The sequence below is a fragment of the Crinia signifera genome, chromosome 1 (assembly GCF_055691185.1).
Source record: "Crinia signifera chromosome 1, ASM5569118v1, whole genome shotgun sequence".
In the NCBI taxonomy this organism is placed as follows: domain Eukaryota; kingdom Metazoa; phylum Chordata; class Amphibia; order Anura; family Myobatrachidae; genus Crinia; species Crinia signifera.
In genome coordinates, this window is record NC_139217.1 from 259,254,247 (window position 1) to 259,277,466 (window position 23,220).

At 44.7% G+C, this 23,220-nt stretch overlaps 1 protein-coding gene across 6 annotated transcripts in view; it reads left to right on the forward strand.

Annotated features, from left to right (window-relative positions):
* The window catches only part of LOC146073832 (transducin-like enhancer protein 1), a 58,002-nt gene that overhangs the window by 22,384 nt on the left and 12,398 nt on the right, over positions 1-23,220 (forward strand). For 3 of the 6 annotated variants that reach the window (XM_083181338.1, XM_083181358.1, XM_083181347.1), the window contains exons 3-15: positions 8,741-8,868; positions 9,343-9,406; positions 10,151-10,195; positions 12,163-12,225; positions 12,744-12,848; positions 15,639-15,828; positions 18,365-18,381; positions 18,836-18,940; positions 19,057-19,101; positions 19,245-19,400; positions 19,593-19,731; positions 19,829-19,998; positions 20,338-20,408. In XM_083181338.1, the coding sequence (XP_083037464.1) occupies positions 8,741-8,868; positions 9,343-9,406; positions 10,151-10,195; positions 12,163-12,225; positions 12,744-12,848; positions 15,639-15,828; positions 18,365-18,381; positions 18,836-18,940; positions 19,057-19,101; positions 19,245-19,400; positions 19,593-19,731; positions 19,829-19,998; positions 20,338-20,408 (1,298 nt within the window). The remainder of the gene's footprint in view (positions 1-8,740; positions 8,869-9,342; positions 9,407-10,150; positions 10,196-12,162; positions 12,226-12,743; positions 12,849-15,638; positions 15,829-18,364; positions 18,382-18,835; positions 18,941-19,056; positions 19,102-19,244; positions 19,401-19,592; positions 19,732-19,828; positions 19,999-20,337; positions 20,409-23,220) is intronic. The other 3 variants (XM_083181368.1, XM_083181374.1, XM_083181383.1) reach the window with 3 other exon arrangements.

Here is a 23,220-nt window from a genome sequence, read left to right on the forward strand (position 1 = left end):
AGGCGCACCAGTATGTGAGTATGTTGGTGTCGGCTGGGTCATTGGTTGTGGTATATAAGGACAGGGCATCTCTAATGGAGTTCCTAGATTCTAACTGCGACAGGGCAGAACTGCCCAGGCGCCATGGTCCTGGGGAAGTCTTGTAAGCGGTCAGTTCCCATCTCAGACGCAAGGGGGAGTGATCGGACCAAGTGATAGGGAGTATGTCGATTTTTTTTGGATGGAGGCTAAGGTCCATTTGTTGGCTAAGGCGAGATCAATTCTCGAATATGTCCGGTGGGGGTGAGAGAAAAAGGTGTAATCTCTCACACCCGGATGTCTGGCGCGCCAAGCATCGTACAGGTCATATTCTTTAATGAGCTGCATAAATTTCTTAGATTGAGCCGGGGGCTTGGCTATTCTGTGTCCTGGGGAATGTGACTTGTCCAGGATTGGGTCAGGGACCGTATTGAAGTCCCCTAGCAGTAGCAATGCGCCCTTAGCGTATTTCTGTATAGTGGCGAGGAGTGACCTGATAAATGTGATCTGACGGGTGTTGGGAGCGTAGCAGGAGACTAGGGTGGTTTCGACTCCCTCTAAATTTCCCACTAATATTAGGAATCTACCCTCCGGGTCTATATGCTGAGAGGAGACCTTAAAAGAACAACTAGCAGACACAAGTATGGCAACACCGGCCTTTTTATGGGGGCCATTAGCTGTGTAGCACTGGGGAAATCTGTGGTTAAAGAATCTGGGTGGTGCTGTTTTGATAAAGTGAGTCTCCTGTATGGCTACGAGATGGGCTTTCTGCTTGTGGAAGTAAGCCAGCGCTACCTTCCTTTTTTGGGGCGAATTCAGACCTTTAGCGTTCAAAGATAGGACATTAATCATTTATAGGACATCTAGAACTTGCATAAAAGCACGTCTAACCAGATGAATGTTAGCATAAGAAGGCACAGTTACAATATAAGCTACTCTGTACGGGCAAGCAAGAGGGTAGGACACATGGGGTGGAGATGGGAGAGAGGTGGATGAAAAGACAGAAAGAAGAGATAGACAGGCGACCCCAGGAGGGGTCGAAGTGAGGGGTCTGTCCAAGACGACCTCAACTGGGTTAAGTATCTTGGGGGGTAGTGGGATTGGGCCCAAACCCCCCTTGCAAAACAAATATAAAACACAAACTAACATAGATAATAAGAAGCCACCTGTAGTCCCTGATCTGGGTAAATTTTAACTCTAACATAGAGGTGAACTACAACAAGCCTGAGTCACATATATTCTAGGTGACCCTGGAAGTGAAACTAGAAGGGCCTAGCTTATGGAGGTCCGACCTCCTTCGAACTATAATGCCACCTCAAATAGAGGAGAGCCCCAGCGCACGACGGGACATCCACACCGAACTTATGCAGGACCAAAGGGGCCTACAGACAACCTTAAGTAACCATTAAATTTAAACAAACTGTTTAGGATGGACACCTCCCTCCGATATCTTCATCACTTTACTGTCACCTAGAGTCTATGACCGAAGCGGGTGGTTGGGGGGAAAGTGTCCAACGTGGGGGGGTGCGAATTCTGTTCTCTTCTGGAGCTACTCAGCCAGCGACCAGTCCTGCTGAAGTCGCCGGCTAGGGGAGGCGTCCGGGGAAGCGTCTCGCAGCCTCCAACTGGACACAAGTTTCAGGCCTTCCTCCACCGAGGAGACTGCGATTGTGGATCCTTCCCGTTGAATTAACAGACGGGTCGGGAAGCCCCATCTGTAGACTATGTTAGCTTTGCGTAGGGCCGTCGTGACCGGGTGGAAGGAGCGTCTTTTAAGAAGGGTATCTCTTGACAGGTCTCCAAATAGCTGAAGGGGCCCCAAGGCCGCAGCAAAGTCCGCAGAGGGTCTTGCAGCTTTGAGGAGGGCTTCCTTTATATGGAAAAAGTGCACTCTCATCAGGACGTCTCTGGGGACCCCCTCAGGAGCAGACCTCGCCTTCGGTAACCTGTGTATGCGGTCCAGCAAGAGGTCAGCAGGAGTCACCAAGGGTAACAGCTTTTTAAAGATGTTAATGACGTAGTCATGGAGGCTACTGTTGAAAATGTTCTCTGGAATACCCCGTATTTTGAGGTTATTCCTCCGTGATCTATCTTCCATGCTGACCAATTTCTCCCGCAGGGCAGCCACTTCCTCTTCTAGTGCTGAATGGGAGTCTATCAGGGTGTTGTGGGAGCCAACCATTTCCCCCATTTTAGTTTCTAGCGCATTTGTGCGGTCTCCCAGTTCGTCGATAGAGCGCTGGCAGGTCTGTAGGGAAGTTCTGATTTCTGATGACACTTCCTCCTTCATTTGGTTGAGCAGTAGCTTGAGGGTCCCCACTGTTAATGCCGCATCGTCGGGCACTTCTGGTCTGCCCACGGGCTCTTGGTGAGGAGCTGGGGAGAGTGGTATGGCGTCTGGTGATGGTATGTGGTCAGGTTGGGAGGATGACGTGGAGGGGGCCTCTGTTTTATTGCCCTGACTTCTGGGGGATGGCTTGAAAAACGGAACCTGGGAGACTGGTTTGGGTGTCTTGAGTCTTTTGGGAGGCATTTTCAGAAAATCCGTCTTAGGCGTCGGCCACAAAATTCAGAAGGGGCAGTCGGGGAGCTCTGTATTCTCTCACTCCGTAAGCTCAGGGTGTGAATCTCAGGCACATAGGGGAGATTGGGGCTGCTTCTTCATCTGCCTTGTGGTGCGAGGGGTAGAGTGGGGGCCTTTAGGGGCCAAACATTATATGATCATCTTGTGGTACATGCACAGGCGGGCCACCTGTGTTTACAGGGGAGATATCTACAGTTCTCTGCTCAGGGTTAACTCTGGGTCTTGTAGGGCGGCCTGCAGGCTCTAACATGTAATCTGTGCCGGACGAGGGTGAATGTGTATTTCCTCCACGCGGCATATGTGATGTGTCTCAATGTCTTCCCCTGGGGGTGGCACGGGGCCTTCCCGGTTAGATTGAGTTCTGGTCGGGCTAAAGCCAGCTCTGTGGGGGTCTAGCAGTGCTGTCAGACTTGCCTCTTTCTGTCCGGGCGTCACTCCAGTTTTGCAGCACTGGGTGTCTGCAGCTTTCCGGGCTTACTGTTACTTATATGAAAGGGCCGGGCTACCCACCCTTACAGCCAAGGGGCCTTATTTATTAGTACTTGGCCTTGTAGTGGAGGTCTGAGTGACAGTAACAGCCCCCCTTTATCTGGTTGGGGGGGGGGGTGCCGCTGTGGGGCCCCTCCAGCCGGCTTATCTCCTGTTGATCTGACAGCGCCCACTTATTCCTAGTGCCAACAGGGGTGTCTGTCTCCCTGCCCCGGAGCACTCAGCCTCCGGAGGGCTTGGGCGGCAGCTCTCCCCCCTGAGTGACGCGTGCTGTGGCTGGCGTGTGTGTGGCGGTGCGCCCTGCACCCGGCGTGTCTCCGTCCTGACTCACCGGCTTTAACTGCACGCGCGGCGGGACGGTCTCTCCGGCGGTGAGTTCTTCCAGGCGGGGAGGCGTGCGATGGGTCCCCCCGTCTCCCGCTGCACCTTCTGCGTCGCTGGGGGGACACTTCCGTCTGGCGCCGGCGCCCGCCTCGGAAATTGAGGCCCCGGCTTCTCCACGCGGACCAGGCCGCAACCCGCGACAGCGCCCGGAGGCACTGCCCGGCTCCGCAGCTTGGGTCCCGGGTGCTGTAGCAGCTAGAGAGGGGCTGGAGATCTTTTTAGAGTTTCTCTGGGTGACGGGTGATGATAAAATGTCCCCAAAATCTTTATGGAAACAGGAGCAGATGGAAGTGCGTCTTCCCTGTTTGCCAGCTAGGCCACGCCCCCTTCGTTCTGGTCTTTTATAATCTCATCAGCTCCTCTCTGATTTCTCCTGTCTGTAACATTTTGAAAATCTGCCCTGTGATTATAACCCATTAATGCACCTGTTATAGTGATCCTGTTGGGCTTTTTTAGTGGGGCACTGCTCCCTGACCAATTTTGTTTTAAGCCCTATAGGCGCCCTACCCAGGGTATGAGTGCCAGTTTCCAAGGAGAAGCAAAAGGTCACAGGACATGCGCTATTCAAAGAATAGGGTGGTCTTTGGGTATCCAGCTGAGTATCGCTGTCTCATAGTCCTGCAGCCACAACAAGCCAGCCCACCACTACAGCTTGTACAATGGGGAGAAATAGGGGACTGTGCGCAACAGACAGACTAGTGTGCACACTCTGGAGCTGCCCAGGACCAAGTGACTTCAGCCTCTGGATGCAATGTGATTTGGGCCAAGCAGAAAGGCTCAGAAATCCTAAGAAACAGCATGCAGTGGGAGATAGTGACAGCACAAGGGTGGTTGACAAGAGTGAACAATCCCAGAAGCAGTCATTGCATAGCACAATAATGACCAGCCCTACTTTGTCTCCCAAGTTAGGGTTGCAGCTGGACACAAGAAAGCAGGGAATGTGATTAAGGAATAGAGTATTGGTAAAGCTGGGTTTGGAGGATTTAAGCAAAACTATAGCCTCTAATGGTAAAACCTGTTCCAAGAAGGCTGCAAGTTTGTGAAGAAGTAACTATCTTTTATATATTTTCTGTGAAAAAGCGCTCCTCATAAGGATATTGCCTAAACACAGAAATAACTAGAAAAATTTTGTTAAAAATGGATTCTATCTTTATTTGTATGCTTCTCTTCCTGGGTAGACCGAGCTCATTCACATGCTACTCTGTGTGATCAGCCGCAGTCAGTGTGAAAGGCTAAACGGGTCTGCGCAATCGGTTTTCTGATGGGAAAATGTCCACCCATCCAAGACGAAATAAAACAAACATTCAATCATTCCACCAAGTACACCATTGTGCGTCCAAAAATGGCCATGTGCATATAAAGAGGACCAGCTGACAGTGTGGCCAAACTGCTGCCAGACAAATCCATCAGCCCAGCTGCCCTGGTAAATTTTCATTGATCAGCAAGAAAAAAAGATTTACAATACTTTGTAGGGGCATACTGATAAATAGAATGCAGTCCATGAGGTATCAATATTCAGTTTATCCTGAGGGAGTCCTTGGGACATCACTGGGTTTCCTAATCAGACTACTAGTATGCAATATGAACACTGTGTGCTGAATGGCTGAAGCCAAATGTGATGCTAGTTTTTTCTTCTAGACAGCTGGGCCAGCAGTACCTGGTTTCACAATAGTACATTATTTTCTGTCTGCTGTATTTAAAACAACCTGATATGTGGGATACAAATGGCCGCCCCTTTAACATGAAGTAGTGATAAGGACGGGTGCATATGTGTGGAGATTGCACTGGAACCTTAAATGATTTCCCCCATAATGATTATTGGCTATAACAAAGAAAACCTTTTCTTCATGTGTGCTTACAATGGAGTATATTTGAATGCTGAAATGTGTATATATTATTTGTCTTGATCTAAATGACACATTCACCTACTCTTTCACGCTGCAGTGTACCCGCAATGCCATACAAATAAACCATATTGACCAGCATTCATTGTTATTGATTGTGAAGAAATGAACCTGAATATTTATCAGCCAAACAGTCACTGTCTGTTTTCTGCACATGGAATGTTTCTATCTTGGGGCTGTGATGCATTCTTTGTACCAATCTTCTAGCAATCATTGATATTTTTGGGTTCGCTTGTGTTATATGCTTTCTCTGTTTTTCTGGGTAGAACACTGATACCATAAATGTTGCCAGCTGGGTACTATAAAGAATTGAGAATTTTTGATATCCTTGGGATCTTGATAGGAAGAATTTTTAAATGAAATTCACAACTTTTTATAGACTTTAGGCAGATATTGGCCACTTACTGGATGGGTACAGATATGGCGGCCAGCAATACACATGGAGACTGTGCGCATGTACACTCTCTGCGGTATTACTGCCATCCAAAGTGCACCCTGCCTCTTACTCATGTGAGAGGGGTCTCTGTTGTGGTGCCCCTACAGCATTTTAGCCTTCGGGCCATTGGGTGAAGTGTGGCATGTAAAAAATAAAATAAAAAACGCAGTTGAAACTTTCCTGGAGAGGACATGGACTATATTTATGTTGTGCACCAGCTTCTACAGTCTTGCAAATGGAAATGCCATGATTTATTTAATGAGTGTTACCATGTTGTGTAAGTTCATAAGATCTGTTTTAGTCCAGTTTGTCTAATTAGATCCTTACATAGTTTAAAAGAAAGTAGCACTATGCAGCATACATATATAATACACTAGTGAACCACCCCTACTTTGCACGGGTACATCACTGTTCTAGAAAAAATGTACCCGTGTGAAGTAGGGGCGGGTCGCTAGTATTAATACAAAAGGACTGTCTGTTTGCATCTACCAATTATCATTAACCGTGGTATTTGGTAGACTCAGAGGCAGATTCAAGTTAACATGAGCTGCTGTCCGCATCTATATACCGGTTACAGTAGGTAGAATCTACTTGCAGGTATAGAGAAGCTGCAAGCCTAATCTATCTTTCTAGTTAATGCACAAAACTTGCCTGAATGGGTCCTGGCAGCTTCCATACTTGATTGAATCTTGCCCTGAAAGCTGTAAATTATATTATTAAAGATTTATCTTGAACTTCTGGACAAACGATATAGTGCATATACATCCATTTGCATGCTGTCATTGACTATAAAGTCTGGATTTTACTCCAAGTACAGTCTATAGGAGGGGTGATAAAGACCCACGTGTGCATTCACCATTAACTACTGCATGCACACTAAACTATATGCACAAAAGTGTGTGTATCTGTGTCAGTACATTCGGTACTTGTTTCCTAGCACGGCGCCCACTAAGCAAATAGCTTAGTGTGCTATTCTGCATAGGAAAATCGCATTGCGTACCGTGTATAGTGCTGTACGATGCATGTGATGTCCATATTAAGTGCACAGTGCTTATACAATGAAATCTCGCATAGGATCGCCTTGCACCAAATGAGATGCGATATTTCATTGTATAAGCACCCATGCCATGTGGTGTGATGGGTGCTTACTATGATATTGCGTCACCCCAGTATCCACGCCACCCGAAGCGTGGCAAGCCCAGCAAGGGGCAGCGAAACGCGTCCTCTGACCTTTTCATACCCCCACTATCCACGTTGGCGTGGAGTTGAATTTATCTAGTGTGGCGAGGGGACGCGGAATACATGTAAAGTAATGCACGTCCCCTCGTGGGGCACGCTTCAGGCTCGCTGCGCTCGCCACACTATATAAAATCAACTCCACGCCGACGTGGATAGTGGGGGTATAAAAAGGTCGGAGGATGTGTTACGCCGCCACTCGCCACGCTTCGTGGTGGCATGGATAGTGGGGGTGTTTTAGGAACACATTTGCACCTGCCATATCATACATCTGAGACGGTAAAGACGACATGTGTTAAGTAAGAACTGTAACTTTTACTGAAATATATGACAATATGGAAAATCGCATTGCATGTCATGCAAAAAGCGCATGCAATGCGATTTCACTAAGTTAGCATGCGTAGAAAATCTGGACGCCATGCTAGGAAACAAGTACACTACATTCCAACAGTCCCTTTATGCATCCTTCATTCCACCAACCAACACTTGTAGAATGAAGAGTAATGGTTCTTTTTGTGTAACTTTCGAAATGTATGTCTCAGTCCTGAGTTAACTCATGTTAAACGTTTGGAGGAGATGGTGCATTATTATAACCTATATAAATTGTATGAATGATCGCTGTTGCAATGTGTTGGGTGAGGGAAGTTAACCGAACAATATCGGGAACACCTAAAATTTTTAGTGTCTATATGAGAAGAGTACTTTACAAATTCAAATACAGCAGTGATCCAAAGGAATTAAAAATTAGTTAATAGCATTAAGATTTATCAGTATTAAAGTCCTACTTGAATACTGCTAAATCTTAATGGACCACCTTGTTTTTAAAACAAAGTTTAAACTAAAGTGGTCCCGATCTGCTGAGTGTAGGGAAACCTCTTGAGATTCTTGGAGGGGCAGGTGCCTGAGGGGGAGATTCTCTAAAGCAGAAATGCGGTAAAAACCCCGTTATCGGGGTTTTTACCGCATTTCTGTATGCTGTATGGCCCCTCCGCATGGCAGCGTTGCGGAGGGAATCTCCAGCAAAAGCTGGCAATTCCCTGCAGAAGCCTATGGGCTTCTTACCGCAGCGCTGTTTGAGGGATCCATCACGGATCCCTCCCAGCATGCCCTGCAGCCGGCGCTGTCACTCTGCGCATGCGCAGATGGACTCCCAGGTCACAGTCCTGAAAGTCCAGTGCCGGCGCTGCATCGCAAGGGACAGCTCTTATGGCAAGAACTGTCTCTTGCGTTAATAATCGCATATGTTAGAGCATATGCCGTAATTAATAATGCAATGCCCCAGCGATAATGGGCAGCGGATGTTACAACATCCCGCCTTGAGAGAGAGGATGGTAATCTGAGGGTTTACATACTGATTGAAATATAGCATATATTTCAGTTAAAGTTGGGATGCGCACAGGAGACCATGATCTACAGATTTGTAAAGTTAACTTCATTGTTTGGTTCAGATGAAGAGAATGTTCTAGTGGGCTCATGGAAGGCACTAAGCAAGCTGCTATCTGTGTAACCGGTTAAATCTTGTGTATTAGGAAGCAGTATTTTGGACACTAATGGTATTTGGTGGGTTTGTGTGGGAGGGGTTGAAAGATTTGAAATGTTTTAAAATTGTATTTGGGTTAGAGATGTATGTTGTGTATTAACATTTGAAGGCTTCCCTTTAGGTGCTTGATGTATTTTGTCTCTTGTCAGTCACACTTGCAGGCGTCAGTGGCAGCTGGAGCAGGATCTGGCCCCCCTCAAAGCCTTAAACTGACCTACCCTGAAACCTTGGATCGTATTAAGGAGGAGTTTCAGTTCTTGCAAAGTCAATACCACAGGTGAGAGATATCCCTGCATGAATATATCTCTGGAACCTCATGCACCATTATAAATTGGAGCCTGGAGATTATATACCTAAAGGCCCAGACACACTAGAAGATTATCTATCCAATCTGGCTGGTTTGATTGAAAATCTGGAAATTTGTGGGATCAAATGACAATTGACCATTTGTTCCTAATCATGGAAAACAGACAAAAATTGGTCCTACAGACAAATTGGTTGAATCAATTTATGCAGATGATTGGGAGCAAACGGTTGATTGTAATTTTTTCCCAATTTTCAGATTTTTTCATTCCAACCAGCCAGATTGGAAAGATAATAGTATAGTGTGTATGGGCCTTTAAAACACATTTTTAATTGGCGATATTAAGATTATGGAATAGTAGTCTCAAATCACTATTTTTTTTTATTTATTTTTTTGCGATGAATGCAAATCTGTAAACTCTTCCTTTTGCTTTCTTACCTTGTGAAGTTTAAAGATGGAGTGTGAGAAGCTTGCAACTGAAAAAACAGAGATCCAAAGACACTATGTCATGGTGAGTTGATTTAACATGCAAAGGAGGTGGTGAGCTCTTGGGATTACCGTGATGGCATGTAAGCTGAGGAGCCATTTGTTATCAATACTAGTTCTGTGACGCATGACCAATGCCTCCTCTAAATATGTGATAAACTGGAGTTTGAGCTGCAAAGATTAAGCTCTCCTGGCATATCAATATTTAAATATGGTAATGTTATATTTTTTAGTTTTACACAAGAAAAAGAAAAAAACAAAGTAAAGCTGATCCCAGATATTTTAGCTTTTGTATAAGAATCAAAGAAAATAAACTATGCAATGTTGCCCAGAGTAGTGCTATGGATTTTATGAAGTATTTCCACCTAATCAATTTCTCAGCTGAAACCACATACCACAGTTAATTCAAAATGACGGAGGGCCTTCTCCCTGAGAGAAGAATTGTGTTTTGGGGGTTTTTTTACCTTTTTTTTGTTAAGCGTGTCAGCCTTCTAGTGGCGTACCTTTTATCTAACTAGCATACTTGCAGTGTTTTGTACCCTCAGCACTTAGCAAGAGGCCTGAAACAGCATCTTGTTCAGCTTAAGTGAAGACTTAAAACTTGTGCTTATTTGATTTCAGTGATTAGCTCAGTAGTGCACAGCTTACATTTAAATGTATAATAATATTATTGCTTTAAAGGCTTGGTATGGTAGATATGTCTCTAGGGAATATTGGCATGGGAAAAATTCTGAGACCATCTTGAAAAGCAGTTATTGTTTCATTGCAGTATTATGAAATGTCTTATGGACTGAATATTGAAATGCACAAACAGGTAAATCCATATTCTTGACTTTATTCTTATTAATCATCAGCCTGACATTATTTGATTTCCCTGTGTTAGTACTGTACCATTACTTCAACCACTTCTGTTTTGTTTTTCCTTCCAAACAATATTTTGTTCATCAGTTTCCCTCATTGTATCTCTTTGGGAGCAGCTTACTTAGTCCTCGTGCTGTGTTAAAGTAGCGGTAAATTGCACATTAACGAGCTAGTCCCTCCTCCCTCTGTAAGGAGGTAAAATCCATCACAGCCCCTTGAGCCAGCTTCTTCTCTGCCACGCTCGCTCAGGCCTGCCAGTCAGGTTGGATGGAGAGTGGCATTCCAATTAGAAGAGCAAGGAAAGACATAGGCAGTCATTTTATCGTGCTGTCCTCTCCTGTGTCCTTCACATCATACTTCAGTGTTCTTTTTTTTTTTTTTTTTTTCATTTTTCACTATTACATGGCAGTTCTGCATTGCCAGTGTATGATCCGTGCTGTTTGTTTGTGATTGTGCTCTGCTGGAGAGAGGCATGTTATATGTAGTTAACTGCATAGTAAGGAATATGTACAACTTTGAGGCTTATACTAAGCTTCTGTACATCTGATTTCTACATCATGCAGTCTCCCCCCCCCACAGATTTTAAGTTACCACCCCCTGTCATGCACTTACTCTCTATAGACACTGGACAAATAAACAAAATATTTTTTCACCTTTTAAAAACAAGCATCAGAATTGTTGAATACTTTTCCTTATACACAGGCTGTCACATGCCAAACGATTCTTCGGAACTCAATCAGTCACACACACACGCACATAATTATATATATATACACCCTTGTGCCCAAAAAACTCCAGCAGTTAATGCATGCAAACAGTTTCCCAAGTGGTGTTCATTCTTGTGTGTGTATATATCCTCAACTTGTTCTGGCACCTGAAACAGTGACTTGTACTAACAATGACATCATAAACTGGCAGCAAGCAGGGTTGGACACTGGTTTGATCTGGCTCCACTGCAGGGTGAAGATGTATCCAGGTTTTATGTGACACAAGACCCGTTCACAGTATAGGAAGAGATAGTGCTTGGAGATGTGCGCCTCTCCAAGCTCGTCACGTGCATCCGGGGAAATCCTCAAACCTGGCAATAAGCTGGGTAGGGCCACCAGTAGGATAGGAGTCTCTGCCGGGTCGCACCAGTTTTGGAACAGTGTAAAAATTCCTGGGGTACTTCTTTACTTTCACGGCGCCAGCATGGCGCCGTGCGTCTGAGTCCCCTTGCGGGGCTCGCTTCGCTCGCCCACGCTGCGGGCTCGGAGGCTCGCCACGCTATTTAAAATCAACTCCATGCCAACATGGATAGTGGAGGTATGAACTATCCATGTTGGCATGGCGTTAAGTTCCTTTATTTTACATAGTTTGTGGCGAGCGTAGAAGCCGGAAGTAGCACGGCGCCATGCTGGCGCCGTGAAAGTAAAGAAGTACCATTCCTGGGTGTGACCCGGCAATGCACATCTTGTAAGTCATGGTCAGTAGCATAGAAGTTTTTGATTTATGAATTGTAGGCTTTATGTAGAAGGTTATTTGTCACCTCCTTACATTGTCTCACAAGTGGATTGGTGGTGGCTTCACACAAGATCAGGGCACTTATCATGGTGGCAATCTGGTATGGTTGCTTGGTTAATTTTTCCTTGCCCATTCCAAACTGAGGGCATCTGAATGAATTGTAAAGTAATATTTGTCCCTTTAATATAAAATCTGTGAAATGACAGTCACTGTAGCATAAAGTTCTATATTTCCAGATCAAGAAGTCGGCCATCTGCTTCCAGTTTTAGCTTTGTTACTGGCTTCACTCTGACATTCTTTTACCAGGCAACAATTTTATCTAGTAGTTAATTTAATAATAGATGTCTATCGTAACTACAATGACATATTTGGCTCAGGCTATCTGGTATGTGTATTTGAATGTTGTTTTCATTCTAGACTGAAATTGCCAAGCGTCTGAACGTAATCTGTGCACAACTGGTCCCATTTTTGTCTCAAGAGGTAACTGTTAAGCAGCTCCAGAATCCTTTTCTCCTACTCATTGCTTCTTTTGATGTTTCTTAATTTCTGCCTAATTCTTTAAAAAAAAAACTCTTATTACCCAGTTTCCTCCTTTTAGATATATAGACATTCCTGACTTGGCAACCTACCTGTTTAACAACCACTCAGACTTGCATCCTGGCCTTCTTTTATCGACCGCACTGCAACTGCTCTGACTTACGACCCGCTTTTGCGTCCCACCTAACTATTCGTACTTACAAACCCGCCCAGACTGTTTAGTGACCCGTGCTGTGCATGTTTTGCAACGTCTCCGCAACATGTCATAGGATAGGAGGAGTATGACTTTTCTTTATTTAGAAGTGTACTTTACTTGTATCATGTATTTTTTATACACATTTGTTTAACTACATAGTCGTAGGAACGGAACCTGGTCGCTAAGTAAGGAATGTCTGTATTGAAATTTCCCCAAACCCTTACATTTCAAACCTAATTTCTTATTTTACTCCCTACTGATACAGCACCAACAGCAGGTGGTCCAGGCAGTTGAGCGAGCTAAACAGGTGACCATGGCTGAGCTGAATGCAGCCATCGGGGTACGTTTCATCCCCCCTCAGCTGACTGTGGTGTGTACACTTCCCACTCCCTCCATGTTACTGCTTTTCTAGTTTTATGTGTGAACAAGTGAAGGAATAAAAATATTTTTTTGTGGTAAAGTTTTGTAGCACTCAACTAGTGAATCAGAATTTGCTTGGGAAGGGTTGGTTGGACCAGGACCTGTGCAATATTGTTTATGATTTATATACTGTTGCATCAAAGTGGATAAAGTGGGTTATTCAATAGTTGGTGTTTATTTCTGCTTTTGTATTTGTACCTAAAGTATTTAAAAGCATGGAAATGAGGGGAGGAGCTGAGAACATGGCCACATTTTGAGGGGAGTAGGGTTGTTTTTATGATGGTCCAGACACTGCTCTCTTTGTCCTCCGTGGTCCTTTCAGAATCGCACAAGATGGGGCTTGATGCACATATATAGTGGGAATAACCTGTGTGTGAATAAAAAGAAAAGTAGAAATAATAAAAGTTATAATATTTCGGTATCTGGTCCCTGGTTCGACTATGACTAGGTCCACCACTAATGGTGGACATGGATTAGGTTGACATACCTTAGGTTTATATTGATAGATGGTTGACATAAACATGGTTGACCCGAGTTTTTCACGGAGTTTGACAGGCCGGTTCATACTTAACCATTCAAGTGGGTATAGTTAGATTATAAGTGTTCCAAGCATGGCGAGCCAGGCGAAGGGACGCAGTACACTTATATAGTGTCCATGTCAACATATGTAGACACCAAAATTGTGAACTCATGTTAAGCATGTTCATTCTTACCTTTACTTTGTGTCAGCCTTTTGTTATTGTCGACCTAGTCCCTGTTGACCATTAGTGGTTCACCTAATACCATATAATTCAGCTTTTTATAGTAAAGCTGCCTTAAAAAATAAAGAAAGCCTGCAAGATGTAGGCATGGGAGTGATTCTTTTTGGTTACCCCAATAGCCTGTGGAGCAATTCCTGTCTGCCTCATTTCCTGATCTTGTTATTACGCTGCTTAGCCTTGTGCAATATTATTTGGTAACATGACTAGGACTCCAACTTGCTGAGAGCCTGAAATACTGATTTAATTGTGAATAGTTACCCTTGTTGGCAGTAGAGTAGATCAGTGGGTAGTCATCCTACTGTTTCATACAAAAGCAGGAGAATGGTGATTTAGGACTTTTGGGTTATTTTTGCAATGGATACTTTGCTGATCATGAAGTAACTAGCTCTTTCAAACTTGTGCCAGTCCTGTCCCCTGAATGGATGGCCAGATTGATCAATATGCTGAACAGCCAGTAGTAGGAAAGCTAAAGTACGCTTGTCCTATTACAGCAACGTTTAAGTAAATAGTGATCGTCTGGCAAAATTTACAGGTCTTAAGGCCCATACACACTAGGCGACTTTGAGCTGAAAGTCGCTCAAAACAGCAGGTTTGATTGGCTTTCATCTCAAAGCCGCCCAGTGTGTATGGCCCTGCGATGAGTGGTGAGCTCTGCTGCTTGCTCCCGCATCATCGCAGGGAAAGCCGCTCATCTGCTGGTTATACCAGCAGATGAGCGGATTTCAGGATGGGTTTGCATAGTGCTCTGCTATGCAAAGTCATCCTCCCCCCTCCATCTGCCCCGGGCAGGGGGAAAGCCGCTCAGTCTGTATGCACTGAGCAGCTTTCCCCGCAGCGATGATTGGCGTCATCGCTGTCCATACACGCTGTGCATAGTCGCCCTGTGTGTATGGACCTTAAGATTTCTAGATAAATGTATTTTGCTCCCTTTGTATGCACACAGGCGACTTTTGGTGTTTTACTCAAAACCGCTTTTGCTCAAAACCGGCTAGTGTGTATGGCCCAGAGAGGAGCGATGAGCACTGATGCGCGCTTCCGCATCATTGCTCGGCTGCCACGTCCTGCTATAGAAAGCAGTCCACCGCAAAAATCATGCTCTAATGCCCATGTATGTTCTATGCAGTTTACCACCAGAATATCAAGAGCTACTAGGACAGGTCTGGGCAATTGCGGCCCTCCAGATGTTGAGGAACTACACATCCCAGGATGCTTTGCATTTCGTTTTGCTATGTGGCCATGCTGAAACTGATGCAAGGCATGCTGGGATGTGTAGTTCCTCAACATCTGGAGGGCCGCAATTGCCCAGCCCTGTACTAGGAGATCTGCAATTGTTCTTGGTACATTATTACTATTTGCAGATTGTTCTTTTAACATATTCTAAATTCTCTGTGATGGAATTGAGTAAAATGTGTATTCACGCAGTAGCTGGGTGGCAGATCTATTTTCAGCATTTGCTGCCTTGCTGGTATTGGTTATATGTTCTGTTGGCTTTCTCAGATGTGTAAAGGTCCATAAACACTGGGTGATTATGCCTAGTGTGTATGGACAGCAATGATCACTGTCATCGTTGGGGGGGCTTTCCCTCCTGCCTGGCACTGTCAGCGGGGGGCGGACAGCTTTTCGTAGCACAGCGCTATGGAAAGCTGTCCACAAACTGACTTTTGCGGCGATGATGTGGGAGCGCGCATCACCGGGCCATACACGCTGGGCGGCTTTGAGCTGAAAGCAGCTCAAAATCACCAAGTGTGTATGGGCCTTAACTTTTGTGAAATGTTTACTCATGGAGCAATAAAAAAAAAAATGACCATGTTTGCCTACAGCTTTGTTGTAAGGCATAGTTTGATTTTTAAAATGGTAAAATTAACCTGCTTTTTTTTTTTTGTTTGTTCCCCATTTCCCCATGTCCTCTCCCTGCACGCATTTCTTTATGCGGTGATGTTACTCCTGTTCTGCACACCACTACTGATCCTGAACCACAGCACCAGCTACAAGCCCAGCACCTCTCACATCATGCCCCTCCTATTCCCCTTACACCTCACCCATCTAGTTTGCAGCCCCAAAGCTTGGCTGCTGCCACCAGTGCCTCCAGTCTTCTGGCCCTGTCTGGTGTCCTTGGTCTGCAATCCCAACTGATGGCGAAAGAGGGACTTACTGACTCAGAGCACAGAGGTATGTTTAGATTAATTGCTTTATCATGGCGACTTCATGTTATTTACAATTATGTCTGGCTGTTACGGGGCCTACACATGTAGCAATCCCCAGGCATTTTCTAAGCGATCCCACTAGATCGCTTCGAAATTGCCCCTACATCGATGTGTGTATGTAGGGGCATATCGATAGCTAATGCCCCATCGTATAGATGCAGGGACAATGTTCTCATGGAGAACACTGGCCCTGACAGATCGCTCAGCATCACATTGCTATGGAGAGCTGTGTGCTAAGCATTTTAAGTGATCTAGCATCGCTCAGAACACTTATCTCCCTGTGTGTAGGCCCCTTTATTTTATTTTTTTTCTTCAAGACAGCCACGTTTAGGTGGTTGTAATTTTGCATTTGATTTGAAGTAAAAACGTGTATTTTTTTTTTTTCCCTCCTTATGAACTGACATTTGACTGACATATCAGCAGTTGTAATGTGTGAGTATGAGAGCCTTCATCCAGAATGTTTGACCTTTTGATGTTTTCTGGATAAGGGTTATTTACAGAATTCTGAGCCGTATCCTTAAGGTCCACTAAAATGCATTTACAAATGATTATGGTATTCCCCTCATTGCCCTGCAGTCGATACAGGGCAGCACCACTGCTGATTATCTATTTGACTGACCACTTAACTGAGAATTGACTCGGGATCCGTTTCCATACTGTCTATTGTATGCAGTTACTTCCCCCTTTTGGGGACATGTTCAAACAGAATTTTGTTTTTTTTTTAACTTTTCTGTTTATTATGGATCTTATGATGTTTGGTATTTATTGGTGTATCAAAATTGTCTGTGTTCCTGTTTTCTCTTTTTTTTGTGTGTGTATTGAGAGGTTTTCAGAAGTGTAAAGTGTGTGTGGGGGGGGAGAACTCTTACAGAGTAAGACAAACAAGAGTGTAAAACAATAAGCTGAGGGCAGGGGGGGGGGGGATCAGACTGACTAAAAATCACCATCTGTTTTTTTTATATTTGCGTTTTTGGGATCAAATTTGAATGTTTTACAATGTTGTATAATGTATAATAATACACCTTTTTTTTAATGGGATGTAGAGAAAGAATAAATGTCCTTTCAAAGGTTCTGAACATGCTGCTATGTGATAGGGGACTTTGCCTAATGCTTTAGTTCAGGGGTTCTGAAACTATTTTGCTCTGGGACCCCTTCAGACCATAAAAACTATTAGAGTACCCCAGCAAGTTAGTGCAGTATAACCCCCAGATGTGTGGTCAGTGAGGTAAAAGCTATTGTGACAGCGAGACAGTGGGTAATAGGGTGATGGAAAAGGGTGAGCGGGACTGAAAAGGTTATGCTGCTTTCCCACTGCCAAACCTGCTCTGACCCTTTTTTTTTTTAATAAACCTTTCTTTAACCGGTTCAGAGCAAGTTTAACCCCATTCACACTGCATGTTGTAAACAGTATATTACTGGTTAATTACTGTTTTTGTACCGTTCACATTGCACCCGTTGTGAAAGGTACACGGTAATATACCATGCAGTAGGCAGCACCTAGTAACATTCCCTGCCCTGGTACCTGGCAGCGGGGTAGGCAGCGGGCGTGCATGGGTCCCTAGGAGGCAGCGGATCCTGCTCATTACATATGTGCATATGAATGAGCCGCTCGTTACATATGTAATGAGCAGCCTGCTAGTTCCCATTTGCAGCAGGGACCCCGCCGATGAAATCACACTCTCCTAATGGACCTGCTTCCTCCGCCTGAGCACAGACTCCAGGATTGCTGCCAGGTACCGGGGGAGGGGGGTACCAGGGGTACCAGCTGCAAGGTATCAGGGGAGTGGGGAGACCAGTGTGGGATACAGTTTAAGACCCTTGCCCACTGCCAAAAAAAGGTTCTTAAACGGGTAAAACACTGCTTTTTACCCGTTTACCAAATACTGGTATTTGTTAAACAGGTAAAGCAACCTGGAGCTTTCACACTGCAGCTCTCTCCATATAAAAGGGCTAAAAAACCAGCAAATTACCATTTAAAAGCTGCAGTGGGAAAGGGGTATTAGTCTGATAGTCAGCAACATGGAGTCCAGAGCCACAGATTGAGAACCGCTGCTTTAGAAAAATCTAGCTTCAGCAGCCGACACCGCAGTTGTGGAGGTTCAAAACAAAACGCATACCAGATACCTGAAAGTGCCCTAAAAATAAATAAACCTAAGAGGAAATGCATTATATTTGCCTTGAATTTGCAATTCATAGTATATATGTGCTGTAAAACTGACTAGTGGCAGTAATGAGAAGAGAGCAGTTAGGTGCATTGCATTGGGAAAAGACAATGTTTGTATTTGCGTTATAGTTGAGGGTGGTAGTGATCTATGGGCAGGGAGGATATTTGCTGTGCTTTTTTTAGTTGAGTGGGACATCTGTCTGCTGGAGAAATGCTCTACATTTGTGAGGATGGGTTGAGATTCTCCATAGTAATGAGGGATAATAAATTAATAATCTTGACTAAATTAACCACATCTTTCCCTTTTCTTACTGCTCATTTGTTTCCATGGAGACAGACCGAGACCCAGGGCCTGTAAGTATATCTGTGTGGGTGCATTGTGGTGGGTGGCAGCATTCTCATTGGGTCTTAATCTGCCCTCCAGGTTTTAAGGCTGTCATCAAGATATGTTAGGGTTTGTTTTTTTAAACGGAATCTATATATGTATATGTATTATTTTTTTTTTTACAATGACCACAGCAGCACTTTTTTTTTTGTTTTTCTTGATACCTGGAAGCTGGCGCTGGCAGGTTTATGTCCAGTTTGCTTGGGTTTTTCTGCTGCAAAGCAAAATGTTTACCCAGATTTTGCCAAATTTTAAACTCCATAACTTTGTCTTCCGCTTTTATTTCCTTTTTATATGGGAAGACCTTTCATAGTATAGCTCCATAAATTCATGTTTTTGAGGGGGAAAGGGGAACATGGTTTGTGCCTCCTCCATGTTTTATATGGTCTGAATCTGTTTTTCCTCTTTTGCACTCCTTAATAGAGCTGTGTTACTCTTCCAAACGGGGAACGTGTACGGACCTTGTCAGATTATCTAAACAGCAACAAGAAGCGTAAAACTGAGGAGAAAGACTTTGGAACAGACTATGTGAGTGCATTGAGTACCTATAGGATGATTAGAGCTTTGCTCCGCGATCTACACCGCTTTTCATGAATTCCATAGTAAATGTTACCACCTGTTATAAAAAAAATTTTTTTTTGTAGGGCAGTGATGCTGACAGAAGTGAGGATAATCTTGTGGTGGATGAGGCAAGTCATTTGATAGAACCTAAACGGACTATCATAAAGGGGGAAAATGTTTAAATGCTTTATTTTGCATCTAATAAAAAACATGGAGATTTACACACAAATATAAGAATCAAAGCAATAGTGAGTGTAATGTGTCTTCCCAGGATCCTGCGTCACCTCATAGTGTCCATTCCTACTCCTCTCGGGAAAATGGTGTGGATAAAACCAACCTACAGAGGAAGGACCCTCCTCCTGCTAGTCCAAACTCCATGACCTCATCTAGCAGTGTGTCCCCCTCAAGGAGCAAGGACCTTCCCACGGTAATAGCATTCTGGCCCAGATAATATATGAGGGGGTGGCGCATGTGTTGGTCTGTCCTGTAGCAAGGAACATAGACATTATAGCTCGATCCGCTATAGAATACAGTTCTCTTTAGTCAACCCCCCCCCTCCCCCCATGTCTGTCATTATTTTCTTGTTCAGATTTTATAAATAATCCTTTTTCCCTTGCAGCAGGTGGAAAAGGCTGGGACACCTGGCTTAAAATCCAGCACTCCAAACTCTCAAAGTGATATGAGCACTCCTGGTCCCAGTGGGGCTAGTGTATCTCAGTTCCGACCTCTTTCCAGTAAACCTGCCATTGACCCTCTATGTAAGTATGAGTTGACGGAAGGAGTGTGGTCACTATGATCTGCGCTTTGCTTTATTGTGTAATTATCTCTTACCTGACCTTTTTCTGTTGTCGACAGCTCTGGGTCTGCGGGCACCTTTGAGTGCACAGGGAGGCTATCCTGCAGCATTTAGTATTGCTCACTCTTCTGTAAATGCTGAGGGAGCTGGCGCCTATGCTGGTCTTCACCTTATGTCTCCACAGATTAATGGGGCATCAGCGGCTGCAACCTATGGCAGATCCTCTTTAGTGAGTATTTGCCATCCTTATGGCTGTAGTTAGCATTATGTTTTTTTTTCTTTTCTCTTTTATATAGTCTATATGTTGTCATGTCTTTAGTTGCCCATAGACGGTCCATTCCCGGACCGTCCGTTCTGTACTATGAGATGCGTGCTCCTGCGCATCTCATCGTACGGTACAAAAAGTATGTGCTGCACACACTTTTTGTACTAGCTGTTCATCACATCGCATGCACAAGGCATGCGATGAGATGTGTACTATTTAAGTCCCAAACGGACCCATTAAACGGACCGTGTATGGGCAGCTTTTGAGCTTTTTTTTTCTATTTCTTCATCTTTCCTTCTCTAGGTCGGGTATGACCCCCATGCACATATGCGGGGCCTGGGAGCTGCTATTCCGGGAGCTGCGTCTGGAAAACCGTAAGTTAATTACTTGTCTTTAAACGGAGTGTTTTGTTAAAAGTTAACATCATGTAGGTTAAAACCAGGTTTTACACTTGCTACCATTCAAAATCTGCATTAATTCTAATTACGGATGTTCCTGAATCCATCTAGCTCTCACACTAGCTCTAATACAACTAACAAACTTATCCAGTAATGTACAGTCATTGTAATGGATTCTGAGTTTACATTGTAATGCATGACTTCTAATCTCATGTTGTAATTATAAAAATAAAGTATTTGGTTTTAAAATAAAGGATTTAAAAAGAATTCCAGCTGTGCTTTCCAGAAGTGGCCTGTTTCTATAGTGGAACACTTCTATATGTTATGCTGATTTCCAAATCTATTAGAGCAGTCTTCTCTAAAAAATCAGATGTACGCTACTCTGTCCTATCTTGTAACATGTAGGGCAGGCATGTCTAAACTGTGGCCCTCCAGCTGTTGTGAAACTACACATCCTATCATGCCTTGCCATAGATTTAGCATTCCCTAATGGCAAAACTGTGGCAAGGCATGATGGGAATTGTAGTTACACAACAGCTGGATGGCCATAGTTTTCAAAGGAGAACATAGTTTTTCCTTTGACTATTTATGCGGTAGTTTTTGTTTCGGATTAAGGGCGTTGAGTAATAACCCCTTTCTCTGGTTATTACTTAAACCCCAAAAGCTGCTTTATTGAGCATGTACTAACAGATAATACATAAAATGTAGCTTTTGAATTAAATCCATAAAAAAAAGTCACTAGTGATAGCTGATTTGCATAAATTGTGTTTTTAACTTAAACTGTTGTGATTCATAATCTAGGCCAGTGGTTTTCCAAACTGTGTGCCTAGGCACCCATGGGGTGCCTCTGGACACTTACAGGGGTGCCTTGGGTTGGTGGACCAAGATCAATTCATATTAGTTATGTGCAATGTAACAAGCAAAAGCAGTGCTAGAGGCTGCCAATCATAACATATGTGGACAAACAGAAGCAAATCCTGTCCCTCACCACATAACTGTGACATATAAACACAATGCACTTACTGTTATATTTTTTTTCCTAAATTTCTCAATAAGAAACATTTGACCTAGAGGTGTCTTGAAAACATTTTGATGCTCTAGGGTGCCGTGATTAAAAAAAGTTTGGGAACCCCTGATCTAGGCAAGTGGCCAACCAAAAAACTTATGAAACAGTTTTCAGCACTGGTGTCATATTGTCACTGTGCTTAACCACTGGTGAGGGATTACTGCAGATTAATTAATGGATTACTGCGAATCAACCGCCAGTCACTCTTTTAATCTGGATATTCAAAGTTCCTTTGAAGTACACATAGGGCCTGTGATATAGGTCAGTATTTTTTTCAGTGGACGGGTTTTGTGAAATATTTGGTGGAAAGTCTTACTTGAACACTTAACGAAACCCCTACATGTAACATGCGTGGGTGTATGCAGCGACTGGTGGTGGGCTGTGCCCTCAGTTGGGACCGCTGTTTAGAACGGCCACGGCAAAGCCCTACACTAACTCTGTTGGCCGTCCCGGGCAAGTGACCGCAGGCTGCTAGGTGCTAGGCTTCTCCTGTAGTCGCCGCGTTCGAAGGAGCAGGTTAAGCCCGATGCAACCAGGTTTTATGTTGGGACAAGCCCACAGCGACTGTCAGGGACCGGACCAAAAGGGGAATCTGACTACAAGGGCCTAACTAAATAGAACACCCTGTCTAACGGCACCTGGCCAAGGACGGGAAATGTGACCAAGTCACAAGCACCAGTACTATAGTAACGGGGTGCCACCAAACGCAAAATACGCCAACACAAAATGGTACAATACGGTACCCCAAAACGGGCGTAAATCCCCTAGCGTGAGTCTCTCCGGACCCCGGAGAGCCAGGCAAAACAGGAACTGAACAACTAAAGATACAGGACAGCTTGCCCAGAAAATAACGAATAAGGACCGGGCTCCACTGGAGCACTTACGTAACCGGAACGGAACCTCCAGCAGCAACAGATGGTGCAGAGTACGTCTGGAGTGTCTTGGCAGGACCAGATGGAAGAATCACTGACCAAGGGAATTCCGGATAAGGGATGACCACAGCAATATGGCAGCTGAAACACAGCTGACCCTCGCTGGAAGGTGTCGGCACAGAGACGGTGCGTGGTGGAAAGATACGGCACGGGCACGGTGCACGGCAGTATAACTGCAGGGACCGGGACAACAGAGAACAGCAGGCCCTCTGTGGGAAACAATATCACCGGCGGGGCTGTGCAGGACCAGCTCCCTTAAAAGGGATGTGCTGGCCAATCAGCCTCCGCCGTAACACCAGCCCCCATAATAATTAATTAACGCAGTTGTCCGGGTGCGCGCCGCCCGGCGTCTCCTGGTTGCCTGGCAACCGCCAGGCGACGCACCCAGACTTCCTCCAGCGTCGCCTGGCGGAAGTGACGCGCCACGGCCGGGCGGACGTCACCCCTGCTGTCTGGAGCTCGCCGGGCGGAAGTGCCCGGATCGCCCTTCTAAGGGCGCCGGGACGCTGCTGCGGTGGCGCCGCAGCAGCGCTGCTGACACTACTTGCATGTAGGACATTACTGTCAGGTCAGTGTGGTGATAAAAGGCGCCGATGGAACATTTTAAAATCCAGATTAAGAGTGACTGGCACTTCATTTGCAGTAATCCATTAAGGACATTCTAAAGGTGGCCATATATCAGAAAGGCCTGCTTACAATCATGATTGTGTACAACTTTCCCTTCAACTCCCCACTTCATTTAAATAGGTGGTCTGGCCTACTAAGGGGTTTATGAAACACGAACCATTTT